Source organism: Melanerpes formicivorus, unplaced genomic scaffold, assembly GCF_026170545.1.
Source record: "Melanerpes formicivorus ecotype bairdi unplaced genomic scaffold, bMelFor1.0.p_v2 SCAF_13, whole genome shotgun sequence".
In the NCBI taxonomy this organism is placed as follows: domain Eukaryota; kingdom Metazoa; phylum Chordata; class Aves; order Piciformes; family Picidae; genus Melanerpes; species Melanerpes formicivorus.
In genome coordinates this window covers 7097515-7122386 of record NW_027142365.1, presented here as the reverse complement: position 1 = coordinate 7122386, position 24872 = coordinate 7097515, and the positions used below count along the sequence as shown (strand labels likewise).

General features: G+C 39.7%; 1 protein-coding gene across 14 annotated transcripts in view; it reads left to right on the top strand.

Moving 5' to 3' along the window:
* Nucleotides 1–24872, top strand: part of KMT2C (lysine methyltransferase 2C) — a 190382-nt gene that overhangs the window by 26636 nt on the left and 138874 nt on the right. For all 14 annotated transcript variants that reach the window (XM_068145968.1, XM_068145979.1, XM_068145978.1 and 11 more), the window contains one exon: nucleotides 22786–22874. In XM_068145968.1, the coding sequence (XP_068002069.1) occupies nucleotides 22786–22874 (89 nt within the window). The remainder of the gene's footprint in view (nucleotides 1–22785; nucleotides 22875–24872) is intronic.

Sequence of the window (24872 nt, the reverse complement as noted above, 5' to 3'; positions counted from 1 at the left end):
TCTTTTCCCCAGGGGACAACCATCTTAAGAGCTTTCCCTCAGCCCTCTGCAAGTAATGTCTGCCCAGCTTCACAGCTTTGCCTTTAAAGAGTGAAGAATCTGCAAATGCGAATGCAAGGCTTTGTGTCCAGGAGCTTGTTTGATACTTAATTGTGTTACTTAATACAGGATAGGGGGAAAAATAAACTGCCACAAATCCCTCTCTGTAATCTTTTAACTGACCACAAGAAGCAAACAGTTATAAATTCCCTACAAGATGTAAGGGTAGAATGCTGATACAGTAGGACTGGATATTATTTCAAATTAGAAGATAGCAGCAAAATGTCACTTTTCTTTCATGACATGACACATTATATGTGATGCTTGGATTATTTCTGAGGCTGTGCAAGGAATTTGGTGACTTAGAGCAATCTTTTGAGCTGCCAGAAGAGCTTAGTGTTGCTTAAATGCAAGAAAAGTAGGTGTTCCTTGACAGTGAAATCATCTTGTTGAAAAGTATGACGTGAAGCTTGTACTTAAGGTGTTTCTGTTTGGTTTTGTTGTTTTTCACTCTAGTAGGTAATGACCTCCTGACTTATGGCATAGGAAAATCTTTTCAATACAGTTGGACAAAGATTCCAGTAAGCCCTATACTGATTGGGGAAGTATATAGGATGCTCTGACATTTTTTTTGCTTCTCCCTGCCCCCTTCCTGCCTCCCACCATGCAGAACTGATGTAAAGCTACATTAGAGTTTCTGGAGGCCAGAAATCAGGAACAATTCCTTAAGAGGAATGAAAATTTTGCAAACCGCTGGAGGCTTCATGATTTCATGTTTGCTACTCACAGTGCAGAATGTCAGATAGAAGGCTGGAAATGAAGTGTTGTCCAAGATTGGTCTTTAGGTGTGCCATTAACTTGGGCAGTATGGTAAGCCCTGTTTTCCTGGCTCTTAGTTAATATAGAGAAATTATCTTTTTCACAACAGCAACTCTATTGAGTCAGATCAGAGCTCTGGATAACCCTTCATCATGTTTCCTGCAGTGGTTAGTAACAGAAGCCTAGGAAAGAAGATAAGGACAGGGCAATTTTTTAATGTGGCCAGCCCCTTCTTGGTCACTGAGACTTTCATCATGCTGAGCATGGAGTACCAGAGTTTAACTACATACTCTGCTTTTTATGTGGGATTGTCTTGAATCTGCTAGCATCAGTGCCATGCAGTATGTTTTGGAAGAGAGAGTAAATGCTAACTCTGTGATCAGCTTTTCAATGTGAACTGTAATTATCAAGATGCATGGAAATGTATGTGTGGGAAAACCAGATTATATGCTTTTCAGAGAGGTGCACAAGTATCAGCCATCTAGTTGAGAGCACCAGGTTACAGCTGTGAAATTTTATTTAAACTGGAAAATATAAAGGTGTTGTATGTGTAGTAGGACTGCTTTTGGGAGGCTTTAAGAGTCAGATGGACTGTTAGCAAGTTTCCTTGTTGTTCTTGGGGTAGTACATTTCATGACTTTTTGCAGGGTTTTGGAATCATGGAATCTTGCTTGCTGATGTTAAATGTGTTTATTGTACAGCTCAGGTTTTGACTGGTTTGATTAGTTACAGAATATTTGTATGATGAACCTGGTTTATATGTACATATATATATATATATACACACCCCCCATTATTATTTGTGTAGAAGTTATCGATGAGTTAAGGTTTCACACTTGATCATGCTGATGTCTGTGATCTGCAGGTCCTTAAAACCCCCAGTGCATTGATACTGTTACCATCCAAAGCTGTTGCAGCTTTATTTATTAATTTTTCCTTCCTCAAAGTTACTGTACTGGCCAGTTTGAGCATTTAGCCACCAGAAGCTAAGGTGATTGTGGGGTACTGCAGCAGCATTTCAGTATCTAATGGACCAGGTCACGTGTAAACCCTCATTAAAATATGATTAAAGTATCCCCTTTTGTTTGTTAGATGGAGCCAAGCCCATGCTTTGTGCTAGACTCTCCATTATGTTTGTGCTATGTGTTTTGCAACGTCTCTCTTGTTTGTGAGGCTGATTGTTCACCACCCCAAACCCCAGCCCCGTTCAAACCTTTGAGGAAGATGTCTGGCGTTCAGCTGCCTTTCCGTTATTCCTCTGCTCTTACATTGATGATTAAATGCGAGGAGATGAAAATGGTGTCTGCTTTCATTTCAAATGTAGTCTTCTAGAGAGAAACATGAAATGTGAAGCTGTTGTTGTTGTTGTTGATTGGGAGTGTCTCATTTTACCTTACCTTTGCCTAAATACCCAAGACAATTTTTTTCTTTGTTTAAATTGAATCCAAAAACTAGTCCTGCAGAGAGCTAGCATAAATTGTGTTGGTAATTTGCCACCACTACCCATGGCAGGATATAAATAATGAGAGAATAACAAAAATTTAGGACTAAATTAAAACAAACAAACAAACAAAAAAAGATTTAGTTATGATAAGACAAGCCTCCATATCTTGCCTGGAAGTATAAAAGACTGAGCTGTTCTTTAGGCTTATTTTTTTGTGAAACATGGAAATTTGTAGGCTTCAGACTCAAAAGACTCATAGCATGAATCCACAGATCTTTGATCAAGTATAGCTTTGACAGTATGTGTGGAAAGCATAAACTTACTGGAAGCGTGATATAGTTGGCCAGGGCCTGTGATCAGTGAAAATGGCTGAAGAGGTGCAGCTTTCTTGTGGTCACTGGTATTTGAGCAAATGAAGAGTATTATTTCCAGATCACCATGTTGCAAAAGGAGATAGAAAATGCTATATAACTTCTTAGATCTGGCTTCTCTTTTGACACGCTGTGAAATCAGATGATTTGGCACTTGTAACTACTGTGGGTTTATAAGAAATAAAATAAAATGTATATGTGGCAGTGGTGGGGGAGGCGTCTGTTCTGAAAACATCTGAGATGCTGGAAAGAGTGTCCCCAGTGGGAAAGAGAAATTGCATAGCTGGCACTGAGGCTTGCTTCTTATGCATGTGTGGCCATATTTAGAAAAGGATCAACACTAGAAACTGAATTATTAGAGAAGTGAGTGGCTGGAGGGATTGAACATAAAGGAAATTATTTGTATCTTGCCTGTTCGTTTGAATTTGGCCAGATGATAGTGTGGGAGGGTTGCTAACTCTAGACTAGCTGCCTGTGCAAAGTGAATCTTAAGATGAGTTTCAGAGGGTAAATGTTTGTTTGACTGAAAAACATCTATAGCTGCTGTTACCTGGGTTTGTACATGGCTACCTTCTACCTGCGGGTAGAATAGAAACAGGTGTGAGTGAAAACAAACCATTTGACTTGTAAATGTGGTCTGGAAAGATCCAATCCAACACTTGATGAAGGAAAGCGCAGGATGCTTGCACTTGTAGGTAGCACTGTGGGAAGCTTCTGGTTTCTAGTACATCTTGCAAACATTCACATCTATGTGTAAAGCAAACAATGGCCAGTTAAAAAACAACAACAGAACACACCACCACATTTCTTAGAAGATATATGTGTGTATAGATAGATAAAAGCTGTCTTACTGGCAAGTACTTGTCAGCATAGTAATACAATTCATTACAGTTATTTACACCTATATGGCAAGTCTTAGTTTATTGTAGTTTGGTTGCAGTATGACAGATTACCTAAACAAGTAAATTCAGTTTGGGGGGAATTGAAACGATGCCTTTAAGGAGACAGCCAGAAGCAACACTTTCAGAGTTTTTAGAAGTTAAACTCCCTGCTCTGTCCTGTTTAAAAGAATAAATAATATTGTTGAATTTATTTTTTCTTGATTTTGCACTCACCAAGACTCATTTTGAAAGCCTTACTTCTCTTGGTTTGGCAAAATAGCTGATCAACACACTGGCAAGGAGCTGATGGGAAGCAACAAAGAATTTCTGTCTGGCTACAAACTGTATTCGAAGCCATCTTGGTGCACTTGGTGAACCAGAGTAGCAACTCTCTGTGTAAGAAAGGCCATTCAAGTTAAGCTGCACGTTTTCCTCCCCAAAATTAGCATACCAGAATACTTTATTGCAGAGTGTTTAGAACACTTTGTACAAGAAATAACAGTAAGCTGAAGATTGCTAACTGAGGAGCTGTAATGATGCCAACTGACTTTTTTTTTTTTAATGAAAGCTTTGTATACATAACAGGATGAGTCACCACTGTAGAGTTCTGGAAGTGTTTGGCATCCCGAATAATCCTTTTGTATGTCTCTACTGCACAAAAAAAGTATTTTTGTCTTGAAACTCTGCCTCAAGAAGCATTGCAATAACTGGAAGCTTTAGGGGAGGGCTTCCTGATGTGGCTTAAATCTTGACTATCTGTTACTGTTATTAAAATATTTTGGTATTCTTGGATATTCCTTGAATATTGGGATGACAATTTCTATGTAGCTTGTTGGTTATTAATTGTTTTCTTCTTTTTTCAAGATGTGGCTTCTGACAGAATTTTTTTTCTTTGAAATTTGTTTTTAAAAGTGTACAATAGAAGCATGGTTTGCCATGAGGAGAGGCTGGGAGAGCTGGGGTTGCTTAGCCTGGAGAAGAGGAGGCTCTGGGGAAACCTTATTGCTGTCTACAACTACCTGAAGGGAGGTTGCAGCCAGGTGGGGGTTGGTCTCTCCTCCCAGGCAACCGGTACTAGAACAAGAGAACACAGTCGCAAGCTGCACCAGGGAAGGTTTAGGCTGGATGATGAAAAGAAATTCTTCCCAGAAAGAGTGATTGGCCACTGGAATGTGCTGCCCAGGGAGGTGGTGGAGTCATCATCACTGGAGGTCTTTAAGAGGAGACTGGATGGGGTGCTTGGTGCCATGGTTTAGTTGATTAGGTGGTGTTGGGTGACAGGTTGGACTTGATGATCTCAAAGGTATTTTCCAACTTGGTCCATTCCATTCCATTCCATTCCCTAACTTTAATGTGACTTGTAGGATAATACTGCAACTTATTTTACTTTATTCAAAAAGAGTCCCTGTTGTAAAGCTCTGGTAGCTACTTGTCTTAGTCACACTTACTTCAAGTACATTTTGTTTTCATACATTTGTCATGTATAAGAACTAGTTGGCCTTGGTAGCTGTGTTGTGGCTCTTAAGAAACAAGTATCTTACAAAGTTAAAGTTATTTCCCAGTGTGTTTTAAGAACATCAGTAGTTGCTGTCCTCACCCAGAGCAACTACTTGATAAAATGAAGCACAAACCATTCTCAGTGTTTTAGATGATTGTAAGTAATGTATCAAACCATCATTGTATTTTGCCCATGGTTTTTCCTAATGCTGTGAAACCCAGTTTGTAAAATGTTCAAGTGTGTGCAAGGCAGCAGAAATGGTATTTTGCTGCTGGTGAGGCAGGCCAGCAAATTTATTTTTACCTGAGAATTTGAGAAATGTATATAATCTATTAGTGTGGGTTTTTTTTCCCCCCCTAATCCGTTCTTTGGCCATCTGTCTTAACAGGATGTGCTGTAATTTTAAGAAGTCAAAGCCATTGATGGATTATGTATGCCTTGTAGCAGTGATGATATAGATACATTTATTAAGTGTTAAACTTAACCATTTGGATTTTCATGATTTCTTTTGCATTGGTTAGGCCACACCTTGAGTACTGTGTTCACTTCTGGGCCCCTCAGTTTAAGAAGGACATCAAAACACTTGAACATGTCCAGAGAAGGGCAACAAGGCTGGGGAGAGGCCTTGAGCACAAGTCCTATGAGGAGAGGCTGAGGGAGCTGGGGTTGTTTAGCCTGGAGAAGAGGAGGCTCAGGGGTGACCTCATTGCCCTCTACAACTACCTGAAAGGTGGTTGTAGCCAGGAAGGGGTTGGTCTCTTCTCCCAGACAACCAGCACCAGAACAAGGGGACACAGTCTCAAGCTGCGCCAGGGGAGGTTTAGACTCAAGGTGAGGAGAAAGTTCTTCACCGAGCGAATCCTTCATCATCAGAATGTGCTGCCCAGGGAGGTGGTGGAGTCACCGTCCCTGGAAGTGTTCAAGAGGGGATTGGACGTGGCACTTGGTGCCATGGTCTAGTCATGGGGTCTGTGTTGATAGGTTGGACTCGATGATCCTCGAGGTCTCTTCCAACCTTAGTTGTGCTGTGATACTGTGAACCCAAATAGGAAATTTATGGCCATGGAAATTTGAGGTGGGGAAAAAAGCCAACAAAATTTTCAGAAGAATTCTTGAAGAAGTCTCCAGAATTTGTAGGCTTTCATCCAGGAAAAAAAAATGCAAAGCTTTCATAATAATTTAGAATTGTATAGGGTTTTAATGCAACTTCTCTGAGTGCTACTGACAACCGAAAGCACAAAAGACAGAAGATGAAGTACACAGGTTGACTATTCAATACTGCCCATGCAAGTGGAATAGGTTTGAGTCAGGCTTTCAGGCTCATCTGGTTTTATTTTACTGTGCCCATCCAAGCCTAAGCACATAAACAGTTCTTTGATTTGGAACTGGAACAACAGAAATTTATTTAGCTAATAAAGTTTGTATTTGGTGGTGGCTTTTATTTAAGCTTAGAGTCAGTTGAGTGGCATTGCTGAGCTAATGGTAGCACACTTTTTCTCTGTGGTATTTTATTTTATTATATTTTAATTTTATTTTAATTTTTATTTTATTTTAATTCTAGTTTATTTTTATTTTTAGTTTATTTCTATTTTATTTTTATTTTATTTTATTTTATTTTATTTTTCAGTTGAAGTTCTTAAGTTGTGTGTTACCAAATCGGTGTTACCCTGCAGTGAATTAAATGCTGTTCTAATGTGAGGTGTGTCTAGTGAGACTTTCCAAGGGAAGCTAAACCTTAAATTTTGATCTCAGTTTTGCAAGAGGTAGAGCCTCAGCATATCTTCAAATTGAGACATAGGATTGGATATAAGAAAATAAGGTGGTGGGCTGTGCCTGTATCTAGAGGAGGTAACATTTTTAGAGTTATTAGCTTTATGTTTGCCTGGCATCTGCTCAGAGCTCTACTTCAAAATACTGTAATTCCTCCAACAAAGCATAGTTTCCAGCTGTTCAGATGAAGAAAGCTTCCCTTCGGGACATTGAACCAACCACATTACTTTTACTGTAGGATCCAGATACAAAGAAGAAAACCATTATTTCTCCTGGTGTGAGATGACTTTGTGTGCTTGTTTTGTAGTGTGTAGGCCAGAACATCGGCACAGAAAATGTCTGGGTATTTTAGCTCTTCTCCCAAGTCTTGAGAACTGAAATATCCTGGAATATCTTATTTTCCAGTGTGCTGAATGCTTCAGAGCCTGTTGTAGCTCTCTGAAGTTCATGGTAAAAACTATTTCTAGTGTAATCTGGCATTGAAGCACAGCAAAGATAGAAAGAAAGAAAGAAAAAAAAAAAGATGGTGAAGATTGTTGAAGGTTTCCCACCTCATCGCTTCGGAAGAACTGCTCCCAGGTACTTCACCTGCACATGTTTTGTTAGTGATGGAAACTTTCTAGTTTTATTTCTTACAGGGCATTTAAGGCCATGACTGCAGAGATCTGTTCTGCTGGCAGCAGTGGCTTAGGCAGTCGCCTTTTATTGCAGCTGCTCAGCTCCGTTCCTCTGCCAGTACAACTGCTAGCATGCCTGCATGGAGAACCTGGCTGTGAACTTGCTTGTGACAGAATAACCTCAGTTTGTAAAGGGTATGTGCAGCTTGCGTGTTACTTCAGGTGAATATTTGACCATGGTCCAAGTCCTGTTAGTTTTGCTTTGACCCCTGCTAGTTTTTCCCAGAAAGCTATTTTTCATGTCTGTGGATTCTCATAGTAAAGTCATAATTCTTAGAGAAGCATTGCTTTTAAAGGGAGGAGGTCTCACTAGTGGCAATTTGTTTGTGTTTTGTTTGGGGTTTTTTTGGAGGGCTTGTTTGCTTGTTTTTCTGTAGTGCTTACCTTTTTCAGCTTTGAGGTCAGTGTTTCTATTCACTTTCCATGGTATAGTTTTAAACTGGCAAACTTGTGCTTTTGTAATTTTTTCCCAGTTAGCACAATTCTTGCTAAAACTGTAGATCTTGTACAATTTCAACATATGTGGATAATCTGAGATTCAAAAGGGTGTAGGTGTGCAGAAAAAAAGACAAGATTTGGTATGGTATTAACATCTTTATCATTCAGTAACATATGGTCAGCCACCAAATAGCTCCTTTTGTGCCTGTATTACTTGACAGTAAACTAACCCTTCCACAAGTCCAGGCATGTCATGCCTACACACTCACCTTGTCACATTTTAATAACTCAAAGTTACCTTAGTATATTTTAAAAGCTGACATCCAGGACCCCAACTTTGGCTTCTTTTGGAGAGTTTTGTGCAAGAAGCAAAAGAGGCTTCTCAAAAAAAAAGCTTTAGAAAAGAGCTTGCTCAAGATAACAGCTGAAGAAGTTGTGTTGTGATATGTTAGTGCTGAGCTTTTAAAGATGAGAAAATAAGTGTTAATCGTGTATTTGACTTACAGTACTTGCAGCAGTTTACAAAATGATAGGTGCAGGTATTCTGTAAGTGTTCTGTGGAAATTTGACTTGACAAATCAATACAGATCGAGCCACAATTCCAGTGTGGTTGAAATTGCTTGTATCCAGGAAACAAGGAACAAAACCCGTCTAAAAGATTGGAGCTGGAGAGAAACAGTTAACAGCAGACTGTAGGGATTAGTGTTGGGTTCAGCCTTACTGTTGTTAATGGGCTGGAAGGCAGTGGAAGCAGCGAGCTAATAGTATTGACAGACAGTATGGAGCCAAATGGGATTGCCAACACAAGGAGAGAGAAAATGGAGAGGAACATAGGTTGGGAATATTAAGAAAAAATACAGAAAAAGGAGAAGGAGATTCCCCCCAGCTTCCTCTAACAAATAAAACAATGAGTACTGATACCATCAGGCTTTTCCAAATGCTACACTGACAGTCTTGCACAAAAAAAAAACCCAACTTGCTGAAAGGGGAGAGCAGAGAAATGAATGGTGTTTACAGGTTGTTTTTTAAGTGCCTCAAATGTTATGAAAATGAATGGATTGCCATTTGTGATATGGCTAGACTTGGTGTTGATAGGAACATAGGGCACGTTCAAAGGACAGTACTGCTTTGAGAAAACAGCTAGCACTCACCTAAGTTTCAGAAGAATGTGTCACATGGGAAAAAAAGGTGTTGTTGGTGAAATTGAGTAGTTAAGAACTGAGCATGTTTAAAACTAACAACTTGCCAGTTTTATATTAAAAACACAAAATCAGTTTTGTCTGGTAGGTGGTTCTGTAATGGTAGCTGTGCCTCTTAGGCAGAGATTTTTAATGTATTCAAGGAACTCTGGAAACAAACCTAGAGAAGAGAGGGCATTTATATAGAGACACCATTTCCTAGAAAGAACCCTTGTAGTCCAGAAGGATGAAAACATGTAATAGTTATTATCACTCCAAATAAATAAATAAAAATATCCACTGTGGAACTGTCCTGAATGTAACCTCAGCTGCTCTGCAGATACAGACATCGAGACCAGACTAGCAGCATTTACCAGCTGTGTGTAAGAGCTACGCTGCACGTAAAGGGATTTCACATTTTATTATGTGGGAGGGATGATGTCAGTTTGGTTGATTATGCCCCTTTCAAGCTGCTGTGATAATTACCTGCTTGTTACCAGAAGTGTCGAACCCATTTTCAGTTCTTGTTTGCTTTTGCTGTCATGCCCTAATTGCTACATAATTTTGTCCCTGCCAATTACTACCTTGGAGTTGAATTTTACAGTGAAAAAGTTGTAAGAAGCAATAAAGTAATTGTTTTTTAGATCTTACCATTTCAATAGAATATTCTATTCTGCTGCAGAGTATATTGAAATACATGCTGCTGACTTCTGTGAGATGGTGAAATCCCATGGTTCCCTCTGAAATCAAGAGGATGTGAAAGGGGTGACTTAGAGAGAGCAAGCCCCTTGCTATTGAGGTAGCTGCAGTGTGTCTTGAGGGTTAAACATGCAAAATGAAGAAGTGTGGAGAATGGATGGTTTCTAACTTTATTTTGGAAATAAATATATTTACTATAGTCTGTAGAGGCAGAAACACTTGGGTTTGGTGTGGTTTTTTTCTAATTCCTTGCCTTGCTTTTCATCCTGTGTTTCATCCACTGTGTGAGTTTTGAAAGTTGCCTTTGTAGATATTAAATCATCTAATGTGGTCCTTCATCCATGGTTTTCTATAAATATGTAATGTAAATAGATTTCTTTAAAGGTGCTGGGCCTGACAGTGTTTTATATTCTGATTAAAACTATTTGTTTGAATTATTCAGTGGAACAAAGCCTACAGTAATTGCATTAAGAGCTGGCTGAGCAAGCACTTTGTTGTCGTTGGGAACTGTCGTTGCCTTGCTTGGGGTTTTTTGGGTGGTCCTCCAGCAATAAAGTCTGGTGTTCGTCAATATTAATAACAATTACTGCTGTTGAAACCGGTATATGGAGTGACATGGATGAGCAGAGGGAAGAGGCAAAAGTGGGATTTAGTTTAAGCACAGTTAAACAATGCTCTGCAGAATAGGAAGAAGGTTGTTGTCATCATGTAGAGGCATAGATATGGGGCTACTGCCTGGAAAGGAGCATTTCTGGAAAGAAATTTAAGAGTGTGGGAAGTTTGTAGCTGCGTCCTGAGGTCTGTTTGTCACTGAGACTGTGAGATTGGCTCCTGTCATTTTAGTGTGATTCAGACAGCCACAACTGAAAGACTGAAATGTTGGCAAAAAGTCATGAAGCTGACCAAAGACTGTAGAAAACTTGAAGGTTACTTTGGTGAGAAAGGCAAAGTTGCTTAGTCTGTGAGGTTGTGAGAGAGTGGGGAATCCAAACTCTAAAACTAAGCAGCGGCAAGCTTATGGTGGATAATCTCTCCAGTGGAGAAAATACTGTGTTCTTAAGGGTTCCCTAATGTAAAACGTACAAAAGCCAGTAGTTGAAAACTGAAACCAGAGAAGTTCATGTAAGAAACGAGCACAAATTCGTAAGGAGGAACAAATGACAAAGGGTATGGCAAAGTGAGTGCCTTACTGCAAGATGGGATTCAATCAGTCACAGTTATTGAGTGATATTTATGGGTATTAGACTCGCATGGATAATGATTCTGGCTTTGTCCTCAGCCAGGCTGTGAGCAGTTGGACTTTGTTGCGATAGCACACTCCTTAGCAGCTTTTTCATGGACAGTGTAATGGTCAAAGATTCTTTTCAAATGTAATCTTTCATACATTGATTGCAAAATAGATGTAGCTCCTAAGATTTGGAGGACAAAGTATACCTCAGTTGTAATCCTTTTGTCTTCATGAAGGTTTTCAGGTACTTTAAGGAGAAATTTCAGTGTGTAAAAATACAGAGGGGGGGGGGGGGGGGGGGGGGAAGAAAGAGAAGGTAACAAAACTGCAGAATATTGTGACACAAAGTAATGATGTTACTGCTGAAGTTTGTGTGGCCAAACCTTGAACTATTGCTTGCTCTGTCCTGTTGTGATACCAAGACAGTGGCTTTAGGGCTGCTGTGAGTCGCTCCTGGACATAGGTGCTTCCCTGGCTGTGTCATCTTCACAAAGCATTGCAAGTAGCTGCTTTGGAGCTGCCCTGCCAACTTTTCATACCTCAAAGTACTCTTGAAAGGTTTGGTTAAGATAAATCTTGAAGCTCTGTGGTCTAGTGAGTAGAACTGAGTTTTCGTGCTGTAAATGTTAATTAGAAGCATATGTGTGTATGTAAAAAGCAAGCTGAAATAAAAGTATAAATATCAAAGAAGCTGTCATTCCAGAAGGTCTATGCTCAGAAAAGATTAAGTAAATATACAAATAGTCCCATTACAAATCAGAATCAGTATAATTTCTGATTATCCTTTGTTACTTAGTTCTTCTGGTGGCTTCTGGAAAAAAAAAAGTTACCAAGTGTTTCAGAATGTAATTTCCAAACCGTTTTAGACTACATCTCTTGCACCTTCACCAAAAGAAGTTCCTTCTCCTCTTCTAGGGACTCTTTTCTATCACTATTCCTTGCTGCTTCCAGCACAAATGTTCTTAAACCTCCAGTGAGTGAAATGGGGTAGCTGACCGGGATGAGATTCACTGTGTTTTGCCAGGTGTACACTCAGTCAGTGTCAATTCTTAAGCTTTGTTTTAACATTATTTATATGGCCTCAGGTTAGCTTGCTTGAGTCTTGAATATGTTGGCATTTTTCTTTACACAGAACAAAATGCTGAGAATGAATTTCCTATTACCTTAAAAGCACATTAAATTGAGGTTATCTGTGCAACTGGAAAGAAGTTGCTGAACTTTGAGGACCTTTTGCAACATGCAGTGCAGTAAATGGCATAAGCTTACTGCTTGTGTGTCCTTGGACGATGGCCTCAAAGGAACTTGACCTGGAGGTATCAGTTGGTCTTCTTGGATGACTTCCATTGTAGTAGTTGCTGTAACAAGGTTCGCTGGATACATGCCCTTATCGTGTGACACAGATACAATTTTGTTTAGAACTCTGACCTGTATCGTATGACGTAGGCCAAGCAGTAGATCATTCTTTTGGTAGCACTTCTGTTGCAGCCTGATCTCATGATGGGGCTGTGTGAAGGAGGTGATCAGGTAGAACTCTTCTAGCATCAAGTGCTGGAAACCCCATCTATTTATTAACATGCCCTTAGAGAAAAATATGACAAAAGGTAAATTAAGGAAATGAGGTAATAACAGTTCTTAATAAAAATAGTCACTGAATGTGTATGTTTTATCTTAATGGATGGGAGACTGGCATAGAGAAAAACCAGAGAAAGTAGTTTGGTGTGGTTTGTAGTAGCCTCAAATAAAGAGATTAAATTTGAGAACATTAGTGTACAGCACTGATCACTGTCCCACATCAGGATGGTAATTTAACAGTCCTTCGAGGAGAAGATTAGAAGTTCTCTTATTATAATTATTTGGAGCTATGTGTAACCTTGTTATAATTGTCAGAAGTGTGTCTCCAGGTTAGAGGAATCCTCTTCAGGGATGGGGGGAAAAAGTGCTGGACAGTTTTGTTAACAGAATGCAGTGTTTGTGCCTTCTCCACACCCCTGGAGATTGAAACATCTGTTTATACGGAAGCTTTTAACGTGTTTGAAGACTTGTATGAGTTGTGACTGCACTTCGAAGCCTTGCTGATTATGCTGCTTGTATTGTTTATATTTCACAATAGTATTTCCAGAGTTTTATTTACCCTGGTATAAAAATAGTTTCCATGATCTGGCTTTTAGGATTTGCTTCAAGTTTGAAAACAATTTTGTTAAAAGAAAAACAATTCTTGTGAATTATAAATGCACACTGACACCCATCTGATTACCCATTTTCTTTTTAGGTCTATTTTTATTCTTCTGAGGTTTTCCAAGCCTTCTGAATAAGTTCTAATGGATTTTTAATTAGTGAGCAGAAGTCTTGGTTTTTTTTTTTTTTTTCCCTTTGGCTTTCCTAGGTTTAGCTGTTTTGTTGAAAGAAAAATATTTCATAATACTTGTTGACATTATCTGAAATAAAAATGCATTTCTTTATAAGCAGTATGAAGGGTGCTAACAGATGGAAAAGAGATGTGGTGATATGACACTCATTTCTGTTGTGTTTTTTTCCCCTGTCTGGATCCATTTTGGATGGGTAATGACAAACTGTAGTTAACATGCAAGAACTACTTTTCTTACATGACACTAATTAATTTGGATATTATTAACAAAATTGTGTCTAATGTGTTTGAGGTCAGCATCTTGCATAAAAGCAGGTTATTTATATCGCTTTGGGTACTGCCCGGCCTTTCCCGGCCTTTCCCATCTTCATCCTTTTCTAGTATAAGCTTAAATGCTCAGTGGGGAAGCAGTGGGGCAGTGTGCTGATTCTGCTGCCAGACAGGAACAGACATGGGGTTTGGGTATATTGGTGGGGTCAGAAATACTTCAAAAGTATAAGAAGGAGTGGAGTTATTTTCCATGTAATCTACAGCAGGACTTGTTTGCTGTCAGGTCTAAAGATGTGAGTAAAACTGACCTTTGACAAAAGATACTGAGCTTTATTTGATGAGAAACCATGAGATGTTTTGAGTTGACTGGTGCATTTTGATAGATGTAAGTTCTAGAAGCCTCTCAAAACAATGCCCTGTGAGTGGGGTTTAATTTGGTTTAAATACATTGGTGTAATAGGTAAGAGCTGATGATATGCATCTTTTTTTTTTTTTTCTTGAGTATCCTAACTGAATTAGCAATGAAATAAAGCAATGGTTAGGGAATTTGATGATCACTGGTATGCAGGCTGTCCTTGCTGGGTATAAACCCATTTTTTTTAATAGAAAATTCAATATTAGCTCTTCTGGTTGTATAGAATAGAATAGACCAGACCAGGTTGGAAGAGACCTTCAAGATCATTGTGTCCAACCCATCAACCAATCCAACCCACCTAAACAGCTAAACCATGGCACCAAGCACCCTGTCAAGTCTCCTCCTGAACACCTCCAATGACAGCGACTCCACCACCTCCTCAGGCAGCCCATTCCAATGGGCAATCACTCTCTCTGTATAGAACTTCTTCCTAATATCCAACCTAAACCTCCCCTGGCACAGCCTGAGACTGTGTCCTCTTGTTCTGGTACTGGCTGCCTGGGAGAAGAGACCATCATCCGCCTGTCTACAACCTCCCTTCAGGTATTTGTGTGTGGGTATTAAGCCTGGCAGCAGGGTATAACCAGTGAGCATATTTAACATGAGCAGAAAAATGCATTTTGAAAGAATCTTCACAACCTTACCATGGTAAGACTCCAGCAGACTGCAAAGTTCCCAAAGGACATCTTTGAAAATGACTCCTAATTAATGGTGCTAAAATTACAAAAATCTGTTCACAGAGACCAAAACTTCCACCAAGTTTCAAGTACTTGGCAGCTGTTGCTCATGTACGATGACTCAGATCTGCCAAATTCTATGTGCAGGATCCTGAAATCACCAGCCATGAGCGTTGCAGCCCTTACCATTGTATTGCCACCCATATTCAGAAGAGAATGGCAGGTAAACCCTGCAGCATAGGACAGAGCAAGGTAGCTGGATAATCCTTAATTCTTGAACAGGTGGTCTTGGTGCTTTTGGGGGTAAAAAATTCTGGGCGTCATGGCTCTCACAAGATTGGAGGAGTTAAAACCTGCCATAGCTGTCGTCATGGAGAAACAAATCTTGTGTTCAGATGCTTACATCAAGAAGACAAGAGTGTTTGCTGCAGTAGCATCTTTTGATGCATTTTTGTTTATTTAAAGGAAGAAGTGTGGACAAGTAGAATGTTTGATGGTGTAGGTGCACACATGAGACTCTGGCAAACCTTAGATCTGTGTTTCTGACAGTACCAGTGGTCTCTCCACTGTTAGTGTTCCCATTTCATACTCTTTGCTTTTAAAATTGGAACATTTCAAAACATTCAGTGGTTTTGATAAGCATTACTTAGCAAATTCATTGAAGAGCCCCATGGCAACCTTGGTCTGGAGGAGTAAGAATGTAGCCATTATCAAATCTGGAGCCAGGTAGATACACAGACCTAGCTGGGGGTGGCTCTTCTGGCTACTGGTGCTCTCAAAGATTTATTTAGAATAAACAAACCTTTATTTAGAATAAACCAAACAAGGTTGGAAGAGACCTTCAAGATCATCGCATCCAACCCATCAACCAATCAACCCACCCAAACAGCTAATCCATGGCAGCTAACCCATTTGTCTCATTTGGTTCTGGGAAAGGTTTTTAAAAGGTATTGCAAGTGCTGAAATTCTGGTGTGGCGTTCTGCATTTCGATAGTGAACATGGCTGAGCGCCTTGGCAACAAGTGTGTGAGGGATGGAGTCTGTGTAAGACTGCAACTATATATGGGGTGTCAGGAGGTCATCATTGCATCAGAATTTTTAAATGATGATTGCTTCTGAAATGTGCATAATGGTTAAAGTCTGCCTATGAGATGCCTTGTGCTACGGAGCTAAAGCTGTGTACTGCCAGTCAGACCATGAGGCTGCCTGTGAGTGGGAAGGTAGTTCTTGAGAAAGAAGAACTTAGAGCAGTTTTTGATGCTGTATATTGCTGAGTTAATGTGACAGATATCTGACTAGAAGTAATTTCCGTTTACAGAATTTATGTATTTCTAATCAGTCAGTTTGAAGGGTAAAAAGAAAGGCTGATAGATCTGGAAGCCTGTTCTGTGGTGTTTTGCACTCCGTTGTTCGAACTGGCTTCAAATCTGAACAGTCTGTACACGTAGATCAGGCAACCTGGCTTCATATTTTTCTTATGTAATGGTATCATAGAAAGCTATGCAGAAGAACATTGCAGTGTAGTAGCCCTAGCTTCAATATTTAAGTCTGTAACTGGCTGTACAGAGCTTTGATCCCATGTGTATTATATGGGTTCATGTGAAAAGATGGTTATTGTACATACCACCAACTGTTAACAATGAATCCTCCTACTTTGGTTCTTGTCTGCTGTGACCCTCTATCTCTCTGATAACATCCTCACTGAGCATGTTCCCAAACAGGCAACAAGTTGGGAGGACAATTTCATGGTCATACTAGTAAGGCTCTGTTTCATCTAGTGTAATCTTTGTCTGCTTTATCTTTTAGAATAGCAGTTCCAGACTGAGACTGAACAACTATAAATAGCTTCAGGGAAGAACAGGGTAAATGCAGAAGATAGTGACTTTGGCCAGACCAGCCTCTTCACCCAACAGAGTGTAGCTTCAGGGTCCAGGATCTGGTGGGCTTCTGCAACATTGAGTTAAGACTGGGAACCCACATAGTACAGGTGATTATACATGGGCACTTGAAGCTGAAAATACAGATTTCTTATGTATTTAAAAGCAGTAATTCATTTGGCCTTTACACTGTTGCCAGAACTGAGAAATACACATTTGTTTTGACATTCAAAACCTGTCTTGGGATGGCCTTTTTTCTTCAAGAGGCCTGCATTCATCCTTTGGCTTCCTATGTGTTAACTTACTTTCTGTCAACAGTAACTGTACTCTAGAATGAAAGCAAAGATGCATCTACCACATTCAGTACAAATAATCTTTAAAGGACTCCCATTTGCATTTCTTTTGACAAATCTCCCTTTCACAGGGGAGTACTGGAAAAGTTTAGATAAGAATCATCAAGCAGAGGCTAGGTTCTTTTTATGCTTTTTCTCAGACATCCCTGATCTCAAAGACTATAATATTTTTTTATTTTAGGTGCTTAGTGCTCTCAGTGGTAACTGTATAAAATATAGATGTGAAAAGATTCAGCTCTGAACATGTTATAGCCTGCATGAATGAATAATGCTGAGGGAATGAAGAATGTCTTCCAGATTGTTACTGGTTAAAGGAGATGTGAGATGGGAAGTGTCAATGTTTTGGTTTTAAATGTAAGCTGGGTCACTTCCCTTTGATGTAGTTCCTTGTGAAAAGGTTATCAAGCTTTCTGAATTAGAAATGTTAATACAAACATTTTGATTGTACCAGGAGTACATTTTTGAGATCTTCTAGTAGTGAAACTGAAGGTTGAGTAAGTTCCATAATGAGATTGTAATAAGCCTGGTTCTGTAGATGTAAACTAAAAATGGTATCCTACAGTCTTTCTCTTTCTGTTACTAAAAGGTCAGCGTTTTTTCACCTTTGCATCACTTATGGTGTTTCTGTTGCACATTTTTTCCATCCATCGAGGTCCTTCTGCCTTTAATACATATGTAACTAGTATAAGAAGTAAGTAGAAAGGACATGGTGATAGTTTGGGGGTTTCTTTAATGTGAGAAAGAAAATGTTGTGCAGGGTGAGTGCAGAAAATCTTTTCAGCTGTTAGTGACCGCTCAATTAAAAAACCCAACAAAGCAGACTTGGTTTGGAGCTGCAGTCAATATGATAGTGAGTTTCCGATTCTAGGCTTGTTAGTGTTTAGAGCTATTGAAATGAATTCTAGCTAGCTGGCATCTGCCTTGTGTCCAGTGCCTCAGCTCTTTTTTCTCAACTCTTCAGAGTAATAAAGACCTCATTGAAAAGGAGCATTCAGAAAGTGGAAGAAACAAAATCTCTTTCCTTGTAGGTATTTCCATGAATTGATTCTTGCTTGCTGTGATTCCCTTTGCACAGGGCTGCCAGCCCAACCTTAGGTATTCTAGTTTGCACTTAGAGCTGTACTTGCCTTAGGTTCAGCAGCGCTGGAGCACGTGCTTTTGCACACCTGTTAAAAAGACTCTTGGAAGGCCTGTAACAGCTTCCACTTGTGGAAGTCTCGTGTGAACATTAATTCATTACTAGCCATGCTGATGGCAGCACTAATTGAACCTTTTTATAAATCATTCCCATACCATCTTCCAGGGTAAGGCTGTGGACAGATGTTCATTTAGGAAGACATCTGTGCTGGTTTAGGATGTTACTGTATCCCAGATGTTACACTGCTTTTTAAGGTTCTTGGCCCTTGTTTTCTATATTTAGTATCATCATTTTACTCAGCAGTTTGCAGAGCATAGGAAGGGAGGTAGTTTTTCCCCTGAATGATCTGGAGGTTTCTGCATTTGAGAGAGGGAAAACTCTGGAGGAGTTTGTATGACACATTCTCATAAGCCTGAAACAAAATACACCGGATGACCTGAGCATGTTGTCACCTGATTTTGTCGGTAGCAACTTGGAGAGGACTTGCAGAAACTGGTGTCTGGCAATAACTTCTGGCAATCACAAATTAACAGCCTGGCATTGACAGGCACCTGAGAGTTGTAGCTTTGCCAGTTATGTCACATGGTTCTGGGAGATGTTGGCCCATGACCTTATTCCTGATCACTTTGTGAAAAGAATGAGTAAGAGCCAAGATGAACTTTTGACCTACATTTCACTTGTTAGTTTATGGTGCTACTTTTGTCACCTTCAAAAAAAACAAACACCAACCAACTGAAAAGAAAAAACAAACCTGAACAACTAAAACCAACAATAAGCCCCTGCCAAATGTGTAAAAAGTGTCATACATTAAAACAAAACAAACCCAAACCAACAAACTAAACAAAACCCAAACCAAAACAAAGCCCCATAAAACTCCACAAAGTAAGAAGAGCAAAGAATTGGTATCTGGTTGCTTTTGCATTTCACCCAGCACTGTACAGCTGTGCTGCTTTCCACACAATTCAGCAGAAGCCTCTCAGGTGCCTAGTGATCTCCCACTGTCAGTGGTGTGGGCAAAGCTTTGAGACAACCTCAGCAAGGCTTTCCCCCAGGGCAGAGGCTGTGCCTAACGCTCTGTTGAGCCCTGAAAAAGGCCTTTTTGGGCTCTTTTCTGGTGGGCTAAATTTAATTAGTTGTTTATCCAGAAAAGAATTATAAATACTGTGGTGTATTTAAAGATGAAGATTAATGATAGGCACTAGCTAAGAAAGCAAACAGATAACAGATTTAGCAGTAGGTCACAAAAGATTTTGATAAATGCAAATAAGATTTCCTGTTTTTATGCAAACACAAGTAAGAATTTTGTGGACAGTAAGTACATTCAGCTGAAGTCCTGTAGATGGGATGTGCATTAAACACTTAAAGAAGTTCTATTTCTCTCAGTGGATCTGGTCTTTTAAACATACATAGATGTGCTTTTGTTTTTTCCTTCTAAATGGAACCCTCTTGTAGGAAAAAGGCAAGCAAGAAACCAATTGCAGAAACCTTGGCAGCAGTTCAGCCTGTGTACCAAGCCCACTGCCTGGTGTACTGACTAATATTTATTATTGTTTTCTTGTAGAGTCTGTATTGGTCAGGCTCTGCCTGTACATTTTGTTCTTGGTGTGGAAGCTGAAGATGTGGCTCATCTGTGTTCAGTACTTCTGCTATTATGAGCTGATGGAGTTTTTGCAGTGATATGTAAGATCAAGATGTAGTTACTCTCCCTAGTAAGCTTTAGATTGAGCCTCAAAATATAAGCCAGAACTGAAATGGTAATGTTCAGTATAGCAATTAGAGTTCACTGCTGTCTGGCTGCACATGAGCAAAGGGGAGTAGTCGCTGGCTATTGTTCTGTAATTGTTTTAAGGCAGCAAAAGTTGCCACTGTCTTGCCTCAGTAGCCTTTTCACATCCTCCTTCTGAGGGATGAGCTTCAAAAGAAGTAGTCAAGTCCCAGGAGAAGAACAGGGCGCAGGTTGCTTTTCCCACTATATTTATAGCGAAGTGGAATAAGCAAATAGCAAAGTAAATATTTACAGGACTTGTCAGTGGAAAAATCTAGTGTTGTGCAAACTAGCCAAAGGCTTTGTGTATAGCACTATCAAATTTTATGTATAAACTTAATGCAAATAGCTTTAAACAATGCATTCTTATTACAAATGTTGATTGCAGTGATTAGGTATACTACATGGCTTTCTCAAATGGCATTTGCTGTGGAAACACTAATGTATGGTTGTCAGTACAGTGTATATTTCACTGTGTCGTGACTAGAGTTGTCTTTTTCTCTAAGCCAAACCTAAATTTGTAGGCTACAAAATCTCTTCTGATGATTGTGAAAGGCATGTAACTAGTAAAATTAAGTTAATGATACAATGCAGCATTGTTTTCCCCACCGCTTCTTCAGCTGTATTTAAAACCTGCGCAGCCTTGTGAAGGCTTTTTGCAGCATGTTTGAGGGAGGGGAACGGCAAGAAAACACTCAACATGGTTCTATCTTTTGCTGCAAGAAGTAATTATGTTTAATTAATTGAAACCTGAGTTCCCTTAGTATTAAATAGGTTGCTAAAATACGGTAGGGAGTTCAAGGAATGAATACAGCGCTTGTTTAAACAAAATGTTTAAAAAGGCTTTATGAGCTACTTGGTGTTTAGTACGTGAAATGTTGTTTTAATAGAAAATCTAAAGCCATGTGTAAATCATGAAGTAAATATAAATAGTCATCATCTTCACTGTTCAGTGATCTTCACCAATAGGGTTGTGTTGAAGAATACTGAAATGGGATACTTGTGGAGGAAGCAGAATTATCGTTTAGCTTTGTGGTGATTTCAAAGTAATCCTGGTTTAGTACAAACTTGTAACTTTGCATTGTAGACAGATAGTTGGTAGAAGAATAATTGGGATAGGATTTAGAAATAATTCCTGTTATTAGCTTGTTGTGTTCTGTAAAGCTTTTGAGCGTTTCTGCACCAAGGGAAGTGATTCCATTTACCTGCATTCCCCTCCTGGTAGTTGTGGGAAAATTTAATCACTTTAAAAAAAACCCCAACGAACCCAACAACAATTTCCTTCAATGTAGAGCTAAACTCAGACCTTTCAGAATCCTCCATGAAAGAGGAACCAGAGCAGTTTTGTTGGAGGGAGGCAAGCAGGGTGGCTGTGTGCTGGCCTGCATGTCATCCTGATTCAAGGCATGTTGGTTGGGTGAATGGTTGCCTGGGAGCTCTGAGACATGGAAGTGCTAAGATGCCCCAAACTGCTCAGAATTTGTGTACTTGGAATGAGAAGCTCCCAGGGTCTCCCAGGCTTTCCATCAGCATGTCAGGCAGGTTGCCAAGTAGCCTGAAAATTTGGGAGGCAAGGTGCCAAGCTCTTGGCTCCCTTTCAAATGGGCTGCTGAACAGCTGGGAATCTGGATGCTTGGGCTTCTCAACAGCCCACCACGTTAGTTGCTGAAGAGTCAGGCAGGGGAAAAAGACTGAAATTTGGGGCACAAACTTGTCTGCTGTTGGTCAGACTTTGCTGGAAATGGAAATAGATCTGCCAGGTATTTCTGTTTTGATGTGCTGTCCTCACATGGTGACTTTTTAAATGTGATAACATCTAGTCATCTCTCATAACATTTTATTTTATGTGTCAAAATATTTGCTTCACTGCAAATAATACATGTTTCAACTGAATTGCTTTACCAGCATTATTATTCCATAGAAATGGCTTCTAAGAAGGCTGTCCTGGTTTAGAGTGGGATAGAGTTCATTTTCTTCTACTTCAGTGCTATGGTTTGGATTTACTGTGAGAATAAGGGTGATAACACACTGACATTGTAGTCGTTGCTCAGTTGTTTATGCTAAGTCAAGGACTTTCCAGCTTCTCACACAAGCCCACCAGTAAGCAGGCTGGGGCGATGGGGGCACAAGAAACTGAGAGGACAGCTGGCCAAAACTTGCCAAAGAGATAATCCATACTGTATGATGTCATGCTCAGTTTATAGACTGGGGAGGATTGGCCAGTGGTTGCTCTTCAAGAACTGTCTGGGCATTGGTCAGTGGATAGGGAGCAGCTACACAGTGCATCACTTCCTTTGTTTACTCTAAGTGTTTTATCTTTATCGTTACTATTTTCCCTCCCTTTTCTGCTCTATTAAGCTGTCTTGATCTCAACCCACAAATTTTATTCCCCCCCCAATTCTCTCCCTTGCCCCACTTGAAGGGGTGTGGGGGAGAGGGAGTGAGTGTCTGTGTGGTGTTAACTGCACAGCAGATGCAGTGTACATAACTACTGGCCAGATTTTGGCTTGTGTTCTCTCATCTCTGGCTATAGTTACCTCCTCTGTGGAGCAAACGGGATGCTTGTTGTCTTAAAATTGTACCAACTTCTGTATTTTTGGATCAGTAAAAGTTTGCTACTGTATTTGTCTTGTAAGAATAATCAGAAAAACTTCAGGGGCCCACTGCTGATTCAGGTGTACATTGCTGAGAACAACCTGGAGTGGGAGAAAAAAGGGGAGACAACTTCAAATAAATCATGAGTTAGCTTAAACATTGAATATGTTAGGGCTGACATTTAGCCCCCAAAATAATATCATTGAAATGCTAATGTAAATTTAAAACTTGAGAATCTAAAAGATGCTTTCAGTTTAAAAGGAGGTTTTTCTCTTCTTATGTTTGCAGGCCTCGGAGTAGAGGAAAAACCGCAGTGGAGGATGAAGACAGTATGGATGGTTTGGAGGCAGCAGAAACAGAAAACACTGTGGAAACAGGTGATGAGAATCTGATGTTGATGCTGCCTGGTTAATGCTTCTCTCTTGGAAATGCATTTAATTATGCAGGACTTTGGCAGACAAAAAAGTATAGCTTTAGTTTTATAGCACAAAATGTGCATTTGGGCAGATAGGAAAGAAAAACAGCCTGTGTTGTTCAAAGTTACATTAATTAAAGTTAGTTGAACCTATTGCTTTTAAACAGCCTAATGGGAATGTTTTTGTAGTGTGTTATGTGGAGGCTCTTTTACCTGGTTTTATGAGCCTGTATCTAAAAAAACTAAAAGCTCTGAAGCAGTAGCTGCTGTTTTTAGAACACCTGCCAAAACAAAGTATTACTGACTGACCTGTACCTTCAGCTGACTACAGCACATTATATACAGAATGGATAGTGGGGATAACAAAACGTGAATGCTTCCTAGTGCTGCTTGGAAAACAAGATAAATCTCTGTGCTTGCTTTTGTAAATATTTGTTATGATAGTTCCCAAATGCTCCTGTTACCAGAGGGATCTCATTGTACTGGACCAAGTACTGTTGTCACAGGCTGTGATTTCTGTTCTGGCAGGTTAAGAGTCTGAAGAGACAAGCAGATGAGCTAACACACAAGATAAAGGCCATGGTGAAAAACTGTCATCTCTTTGCCAGGCACATGTCTGTAGCCATTTGCCTGCTTTTAACCAGGGACTGAATATGTGTAGAAGGCTAAAACTTGCCAGGAAAGATGGTACCGTGGCCAGTTGGCGAAAGTTTGCTGGCTTGACAGAAACAAGCCTTAAAAATGCATTGAAACATAAGGGTTTATAAATTTAATTAGATGGGCTTATATGTGTAATGAGGAAAGTGGAAGGAAGCACAAAACACTAACAGCAGAAGCTGGTGGTCAGGGCAGCAATTGCATGGAAATGCCAGCTGAGTAGAGAATTACTCTCACAGCTGCTATGTAAAGGAGGTAGAGTTGTGAAGTCCTTAAAGATGGAGAGAAGAATCTGTTCTTAGTGTAGACTTATAGGGAGAACAAGTGAGGGACTTCAAAAGAGCCATTTTGAAGCAACATCTTATAGACCATACAGGAATATGTTTGCAGTGGTGGAAGCTACAGAAGAGGAGGCTGAAATTATCAAGTGGATGGAGGTTGAGCTTTGTCTATGCAGGTCTCTTGGCTTCTTATGTGAGAGCTGGTGAACAGTGATGATGGCTTTGTACTCAAGCCTCTAGGCTTTGGGGAGTGTCATGAGTTTATTTTGCTGAATTTAAGTGTTTTTAATGGTTTGTGGAGGAAGTCTAGATTAAAGCTTAATGCAAGAATGCTGCATCATTTTATTCTATTGGTTGCTTTTCTGCCTTTGGTAATAAGCTGCTGGTGATAGTGAACATGGGCTGTATTTTCCATCTTCTATAAATAGGTAATTACAAGTTATTACAGTTGAAAGTGAAGAAGTTGTATCCAGTATTGTCTGTAGAGAAAAATGAGCAGGGGAAAGAAAGGCTAGTTCTAATTGTGTCTTATATTCTGTTTATTACTCTTTCTATCCCATGTGCTAGAAACAGTCTTATAAAAATCAGCAAAGGGGCCAGAAAGTGTGATTATAAGTGGTAAGATTTGTAAATTTCAAATGTACTTTTTAAAATGGCCCATACCAAAAAAGAAGTTCAAGCTTAACAACTGCTGGTACACTGCTGTGTGGGGAATTTAGGATAGCTGTATTTTTCTTGACTTTGCACGTCATTGTTAACAAAGTTCCTCAACAGAGATCTGCGAGGAGAGAGGGACACAGATAATTATTTTTGAGGCTCCAAGGGTGCATATAGATATCTCTCCATTATCCTTCATCAAAATCATCCTGACTGTCAGAGTGCTGATGCTCATTTCTAAAGGTACAGGTAGCAGTGGAGCACTGTGCTTGAAATCCTGAAAGACAAAGACTCCGCCGGGTCTGCTGCTGGAGGTGATACACCATCACTTCACTGCTGAACCCAAGATGGTTTTGCAAACTATA